We start from the raw sequence: 8,072 nt of genomic DNA on the forward strand, positions 1-8,072 counted from the left end.
GCACTTTAAACAAAAAATAATCATAATCTCATAACCTTTTGCCTCAATTTTTTGTGAGAAAATGTCAAGCAAGGTCATTTATAGAAATTGAGTGTCAAGCACAAATACAAGTCTGTCTACTGGACTGGTAGAGGAATGGATAAGAAAAAATTGATATATTAACAAAAAAAAACTGCTACATCCCAATTCCTCCCCTACTTTTCTGTCACCACTTCCTCGGCCCTCAACACTCCAGAGATGCCCACAAAAGCGATCACAAGAATGCAATGGACTCCAACAAAAAATTCCTAGTCTCCTTTTGTCCTAATGCAAGTTAAATGTAGTGGACTGCGGAAGCTTAGTTAGTCTTCCTTCCACTTGTTAACATACTCAAGGAAAGCATTGGCAGGATTTTTCCTTGGTGGAGCTCGTACGCGAGAAGATCTTCGGAGCACTGCCTCCTCCAATGCAACCCTTTGAGCTAAGTCCTTTGATCTCTTTTCGATTTCCAGGCTGAAAAAATGCATTTGGGAACCAATATTGTTTAGATAAAGGAAACTGTTATTGGCACTCCAAAAAAGACCTTGCACTCATGCCTTATGTGTTTACAAAGGAGTGCAGATGACTTTTTTGTGGAGTGCCAATATAGTTCCCTAGATAAACAAAATATAGATGTTGAAATGCTTCTACTGAACTATCAAACTATTTCAATCTAATGAAAAAAGAGACAATAAAATTAATGATAAAAATGACAAAAAATTTAAACTATATTTTGCCAGTGGAGTAGAACCAATCAATTCGAGCAGGAATCTGTTTTATGTATAACAGTATAAGACAATAACAAATGTTTCATCATGACCAGTGCCAACTGCCAACCAATTGAGCATTCAACAAACCATCTTATAAAATCCATTTGAATTAATAGTAGAAAGGTATTCTCTCCTTTACCCCAACTCATATATCTCAAGAGCCTCACCACGTGATAAAAAAAACGTGTGGCTCCAATCATAAGCTGTTCCAGCTTATCAATTTAAGCTTTATGTCGTCAATCTTAAATAAAAATTTGACTCTGCCTAACATCTATCCAGCATGCACAAACTGGCATGCACAGAGGGGCGGAGAAAAGGTTTTAAACTAGGAGGGGCACCTCAGACAATGTAGTTTATTTAATTTATATATTCAAACAAAAAAAATTCTTCAGAATCCTAATTTAATTAGAAACATATATCATAAGAATCCTCCAAAATCAATTTCAAGTCAATAGAATCACCACAAAAAAAAATTCAGGGTATTGCACTCTGTAGTATAACATTGCAGCTTAATGAAAAGGAAAGAGGAGTTGAAGAGAGAGAGAGAATAAAAGATGAGAACAATAAAGAATGTGAGTATGCTTTTAGTAATAATTGTTATTAAAACTATATTGAATATTTCATTTTAAAATATGTGGGAAGGGCAAACCCTGCGTGCACATGCTAACATGCTGGCCTTACATCTCAAGGTTTTGCCAAGAAGTGAGGAAATAAAATTAGCTGTTTGTGTCAGGATAATCAATTGCAAGAGGGAATCAAGGACTAACCATATTCTGCTAATAAATTTTTCCAGCTGCTTTTTAAGTGCCCTCTCCCTCTCACCCTTGCAATTTAGTGAGCCGGTCAACAGATAGAGCTGTGCAAAAATGTCAAGGCAGAAGTAAATTAACAATAAATAATAAAATAAAGACAACCGAGTATGATGAGATAAGCAGCTCAATACCTCTTCCTTGCTACTGTAATACCCCCACTGCTTGGAGTCAGAACTCTCAACAAATATTCTGCCATCACGCTGGAACCACCAATATCTGTTATGATTTCTGTCTTTACCTAAGGAATTGGTACGTATAAACCGCTTCTCGATCTCCCGTTCATAATACTCCCTCTGTTGTAAGCAGCGTCTTAAAAAGGTAGGAAACAAAAACAGACACAGAAAAAAACTTAATAAGGAGACAGATCAAACCCTTCGTTCTTTGCTGCTCTGTCCGACGACTTCCTTTCTATCATCCCTTGACCGTTCCAGTGCTTCCTTCTCAGATAAATCCTTCCCATTGCCATTGGCTGTTGGGACTTTCACTTCCACTTTCTGTTTCCTGGCCATTTTCTTTGGAGCAGCGTCCACTTGCTTGCTCCCACTATTAGAAATGAAAGACATTGTTGAACTTGAACCCAACAGAAAATCATTATGATATATATACACACACATATATCAAGGATAATGGATAATAGAATCAAGACCTTTTTTCCGATGCACTATCCTGTCTAGATGATCGGATCTCACCATTTCTTTTCTTTACTATGTCTCCATTCTGTCTTATATGATTACCATTTTCGGATGCACTTCCTTTACTCTCCAAATCCATTACTTGATCGACATCAGACTCTGCCCTCAAACGTTCTTTCTCTTTTCTTTTCTTTCTGGCTTCCTCCAATGCTTCCTCCCTTCTTGTGGCTCCAAGAGCCTGCCTCTGCTCAACAAACTTATCCAATTTTTCCCTAACAATATTTGTTTCAAGTGCATGATTAACCAATTCTCGGAAGATTCCCAATTTAGCATGAGCATCTAAAAGGCCATAGTGCCCCCGCTTGATAGTTGCTACGTAAGCACATAATTCAGGAATGTTGATCATTTCTAAAAAATCGCACAAAAACTCTGTCCAAGTGATTAGGGTAATCTGAAAAGAAAAGAAAACAAACAAGAAAACAAAAACAGAAGAAAAAGTGATAACTTCAGAAGTGCATTAACACCAAACAATACATGGGCTATGAAAAAACAGGAAAGATAGACAAGAATTTGTATTGACATAGATATTCATAGGACAAACATAGACGCTTAAATAATAGATTGCAAATGAGTGATTTAACCTTTAATTTTCGATTTCTTTCCCGCACAGCTGAAAAATATTCACCATTGTCTTTTATGAGCAACCGAAGAAGAGCCGAATGAGCTTCCACAAGAAGGACCAAATTGCCCTTCTTGTGGCAGATAGCATTTTCAAAATCTTCAAGAGAGAATGGCCATAAGTGCAACAGCCTACCAAAAGAAGAACAAAAATCCCAAACCATTAAAAGATCACCAACGCATTCCATTGGAACATTGAAGTCCCTTGATGGAGAAGGGCGATCTGTGAAAACTGGATCATCTGCATCTGGCTGCACTAACAGGTCATCAATTGGATATTTGATAGGTTCTTCCACTGGTTCATCACCTTCTGCAAATTCAAGATACAATAATAGAAACGTGAAATTTACTAGAGTTCCAACCAAGCAAACCTTTAAAGAGAATGCCCATGTACAGGGATATCCACCACTAACAAGAAGTACCAAGTAAAGATTTATATCTTTACATTGTACCTTCCACAATGTTACTTTCCGTACCTGAACCGTCAACTTTTTTCCTTTTACAATTTTCAAGGTCATGTTTTGCTTCCTGGATATGGTAAAAATATAAGTCAGGCAGATAATGTCATCATTTCATCAATGAACAAGCAAATTGAATTTATACCTCCCCATTTTTCCTTCTCTTATTGCAGACTAGTAATCCATCCTTGAAAGAAACTTTGCTTCTTAAGTTCTCTGGAACATTTTTTGATATTCCATAACTTTGTGCAAGTTTATCATGAAGCACCCAAGGAGCACTACGGTATGTAGATTCCCGAATAAAAGACTTCAAAAATTTTCTACTAAATGGCAGCTTCTTTTGTATCACATCTTCCCTATTTATTACCGAAGTTTCTATAACTTCCTTATTTTTGTCGAGCCAAGCTACCTCATATTCAATTTTTCCAACATCATCTTCAATAATCTTTGATACTATGCATGGATACATATCATCATCCTTCCTTCCATATATTTCAGCACCCACATATAACCGTTCCTGCAACTTCTCAGCTACCATATCAGAAAGGTCTTTCAATGAAAGCATACCTGCCAGGACAAAATGTTTATGAGTTGTACAGAACTGCATAAACATTGCAATTACATAGCAATAGCAGCTCGAGATGATCATAAGAATGTCTAGCTTATCAGGTATTCCTTCATCAGCATCCAAATGTCCAAATCATGCACGATATATTCACATGCAACGCCTGCGTTTACATTTTGATTGTCCCAATTATTCCATGTGCATCAAGGTCCATACATTACCCTATAAACCTAAATTTAACATTAACAGAAGTAAGACATAAGAGACAAATGCAGGATATCCTTCAAATCCTCAAAACCCACAAATCATAAAAAATACTGTCCACAAAAGTCCTCTGCTTCATTAAACAGGGACATGTCCGTCATGTTTACATACTTGGAAGTGGAAAAAGGGGGTACCAGATTAAAAATAAATTGGAAAGCAACAGAATCGGAAAAAATCAATTTCATCAATCCACTTTTGTTTATTTCCCCTTTTCTCTACATTTGTTCTCACTTTCAGATAAATTAAAGAATTGATCAGGTGCAAAACCGAAAAAAGATGCAAGAAAATCAAAGAAAAGCAAGATATGAAAACAGACCTCATGAAATAAAATTATCCAGGAAAATGGGATCTGTTTTTTGAAATCATGAACTAATTAACCAAAGCTATATAAGATGAAATTCACAGCGTGACTTACTTCCAATAATCAGACAGAATGAAAAGATGAATCATCATACCAAATGTCTTTCCAAAACCGAATTTTATACCCATCATCCACCACAAATTTAGACACTTTATAAAAAGAAGGGTAACTCTAAGCACATAGCCAATGACAATTATTTTATACGAACATACTTTCATTACACAAAACAAAACAATTCAGGGGACAAAACAGCATACGGAGTCATTCTCTTGAAAGAAACACCATTAACAACTTACCTAACAACACTTCATTCATTTTTTATAAATTTCTAATAGCTAACCCTCTTCCTGTTTTCTGATCTCTACACAATATTTGTGCTTATTAGGCGGTTCTACTTCCCCATATGAATCACATCCCTCCTAAGGAAAATGTCTTGTTATCTAAGCTCGAAACTGCTCAGCTCAGCTCAGCTCAGTTGGCAATGGCAATGAGCCCGCCCCGTTGTCATCTAAGCTCGTAGTTTAGACTATCGCTTATATTTTAAAAATAATTAAAAATTTGAAAAAATTATAATATAAATAAATAAATAAACAGCTCAGCTGGGCTATCTCAGGATAGGACATGAAGTATGCAAGAAGGTCACACAAGATGATCGGATCCGGGTAAGTCTCTAACATAGAAATAGGCAATCTCAAAATGTGTGCTTTTCCAAACATGTAGCCAATTTGTGATTTCAACATAAATAAACAAAATAGCTGAAAATTCTGACTATCTGAATGAGACGTATCAGTCCATACTTTAAAAAAAAGGAATATTTGTTCGCTAAAATCCACATTGCAAAAACAAATTTAGAGGAACATCAAAGTGGATAAATTATGGCACATTAGAAACAAAGTCAATGCATTTCAAATACGGAATACAAAGTGATATTCATATCATATCTGAAGTAGCCAAAGAGTGAAAAGTAATTCCCTCACGCCACACCATAATAGTCCCTAACAAGGTGGCAATAAGAGATCAATCAAAATAAAAGAAAATATTTTCCAGCACAACTCTAGAACACTACAGCATGTTTATTGCCGTATTAATGAGAAACAAGTACTGAACTTTTATTGAAAACAGAAAGCCATTTCCACCTCATATTCGTGATCAACATCTGACAAGACAAATCTAACAACTAAACCATTTGGCCAGATTCTTAAAGCACAAAAAGAAAACTATTGTCAGGCATGCACCACCAAATACTTTCAACTACAAGATGCAGGACCAAGATCATGTAATAATCTTATGACAGGAGTTATTTATGTTAGAATGGGCACCTACCACAAGAGTTTCCTCCACGTCACAAACAGAAACTAATCTACAAACAGACATGCTTATTCGTTTAATGTCACCACGGATGTAATCAATTAGAGAACAAAAAGACAATTATCCTGTGATGATCTACATTACTAACCTCCGTTAAAAATGATCTGAAACTATTGAATGGTGAAAAATGGTTAAATGAGGGGAAAAAAAAAAAAAATTTCAACGTAATTGTTCATTGATCACAGTGGTGAGTTCTTACTGTATTGAATAATCTGCAGGGCAGGTTCCATTAGCTCTTTCGGGAACTGATGAACCTTCTCAGTAGCCCGCTCTTCTGACAGCAAAGCCTCTTCATAGGTCAAGTTAGTCTTTCCAGAGACTTTACACATCCAAACTCTCTGGCGATATAAATTTATCCGGTTCAAATATTCACTGATCCATGTCAAGTCTGACAGACAAAAATTTTGACCATGCAGGAGAATTTGAAAAGCTTAAGTTTTTTGCAGTCGTTTAGGTAGCTAAAGACAAAAGGCAAGCAGATCAACGTTAATTTTCATAACCTCTTCTTCAATTGCCTCAGAAACCACACACAAAGTACTAAAACTCAGAAAGATCCACACACCAAACAAAAAACAAAAAACAAAAAACAGAAGAAAGAAAACTAAACAAAAAAGCCACAAACTTTCAAGACTAAAGAAAGGATACTCGTAGCCCCGAAATATCTCCTCTGTAAATCGAACTTGGTATACAAGCTCATGAGGTTCCAAATCATTAGGAAGTTCAGCCAAAGGAAAAGTCTTTCTTTTGAATAGAGGCATCCTTATAACTATGTGCAGATGCAATTATAAGGGACGCAAACCTGCATATGAATTAAGTTCCTGAAAAGATAAAAAATAGCCACATAAATAATGTAAGAGTTATTGGAAGTAAGATTAGAAACCCACTTAGCTGAGGCTTATACAATGCATGAGCCAGTTGGGTTTAAAAAACATTTCACTTCAAGAGGCACTAAAACAACTTATAACATAGGCCTTGAAAATAGAAAAAGAAGCAGTACACCAAAATCCCAAGCACACACACCCCATAACAAAAAGCAAAACACCATTTAGAATCAAGACAAGAGTCTTCTTAATCAGATTCATATCTCATTAAAGAAATCTTAGCATTAGTTGTAAGAATAGAGTAAAAACAATGAAAATAACACCAAAACACATCCATTCAATGAAACCCAACAATGAACAGCTTCAGTAAGGATCTTATCAGCATTGATTTGAAATGCATGGCAGCGTAGAAAAACTACAAAAAAACAAGGAGAAAAAGAAAAAAAAAAACACTTATAGTTCATTCACCGCTAAGACGTTCACCAGAAAGGTTTTTTCACCGATTTTTCAAAAACAAATAAAAGTAACAATTTCATACCCAATATTCGAACAGGAAAAAGAGACCCAGTCGCGATAGTCAAACAACAGAAACCCTAGATTCAAGAACGCCGCGTTTTCGAGGCACAATCAAAACCGCATGCGTTTCACATTTCCATAACAATCAGACAATAGCATTGGGGCCCAATAGGCGTTTGGAGATGAAGGGAAAAAAATCAAAAGAATGCCGTAAAAGAAACCAAATCGCCGTCAATGTCGCCAAAAGTGAGTTCCCGCCACAAGTAAAACTCTAAGAAAACAGCCACAGTAATCAATTCAAGCAAAGCGAGTGTGAGCGTGTTCGCGGTGTGCGTGCGTGACTCTAAGGGAGTTAGAAAGAGAAAGAGAGGCAGAAAGAGATAGAGAGTTTAAATCTTACAATGGAGAACTTGACTGACTGAATGTACGAAGCGAAAGATGAGAGGAGGCGAGAGAGGGAAGAGGGCGGTTCTCGTTTGTATTGCCTCGTGTTCTTTTATTTTTTAGTTTTTCCTTATATTGCTCTCATTTTATAATATGTGTTAATGCGTTTTTTTTTTCCTTTTCTTTTTGTGAGAGGGTAAATGCGTGTATTTAGGGTGGACTCGATTCGGGAATCGAGATTTTTTCAGCCTATCGCAAACCGACAGACCACCGGCTGTAGTACCATATTTGGGATCGGTTCTGGCCCGTGGATCGGTCGGACCGATGAAGCGGTTGGTGTAAACAAAAACGACAGTCATTGAATTAGGTCGTTTTGGGCCAAAAACTGTATTAAATTTTAAAAAAAAAATTGGTAAACAAAAGTT

General features: G+C 36.3%; 1 protein-coding gene across 2 annotated transcripts; it reads right to left on the bottom strand.

Moving 5' to 3' along the window:
• Positions 1-58: 58 nt before the first annotated feature.
• On the bottom strand, positions 59-7,768 carry LOC117626152 (DDT domain-containing protein DDB_G0282237-like). 2 transcript variants are annotated; one of them, XM_034357799.1, is made up of 12 exons: positions 7,664-7,678; positions 7,286-7,534; positions 6,572-6,744; positions 6,126-6,298; positions 3,514-3,935; positions 3,387-3,438; positions 2,874-3,220; positions 2,247-2,683; positions 1,972-2,143; positions 1,732-1,893; positions 1,556-1,644; positions 59-492 (listed from the first exon to the last, which is right to left on the bottom strand). In XM_034357799.1, the coding sequence occupies exons 3-12, from the start codon at positions 6,682-6,684 to the stop codon at positions 342-344; spliced, it is 2,118 nt and encodes a 705-aa protein (XP_034213690.1). In that variant the 5' UTR covers positions 6,685-6,744; positions 7,286-7,534; positions 7,664-7,678; the 3' UTR covers positions 59-341. The 2 variants fall into 2 exon arrangements, with proteins under 2 accessions (XP_034213690.1, XP_034213691.1); XM_034357800.1 differs by lacking the exon at positions 7,286-7,534 and having other exon boundaries at positions 7,664-7,768.
• Between the last annotated feature and the right edge of the window lie 304 nt (positions 7,769-8,072).

This window comes from Prunus dulcis, chromosome 4, assembly GCF_902201215.1.
Source record: "Prunus dulcis chromosome 4, ALMONDv2, whole genome shotgun sequence".
Classification (NCBI taxonomy): Eukaryota; Viridiplantae; Streptophyta; class Magnoliopsida; order Rosales; family Rosaceae; genus Prunus; species Prunus dulcis.

Bases quoted from the DNA above. Each gene is read 5' to 3' on its own strand.
- LOC117626152 (XM_034357800.1), bottom strand. From the start codon at position 6,684: ATGCCTCTATTCAAAAGAAAGACTTTTCCTTTGGCTGAACTTCCTAAT. The intron at 2,144-2,246 runs GTCTTGATTCTA...CATTTCTAATAG, and splicing joins GATAGTGCATCGGAAAAAAG to TGGGAGCAAGCAAGTGGACG. The intron at 493-1,555 runs GTTAGTCCTTGA...GCATTTTTTCAG, and splicing joins AAATTTATTAGCAGAATATG to CCTGGAAATCGAAAAGAGAT.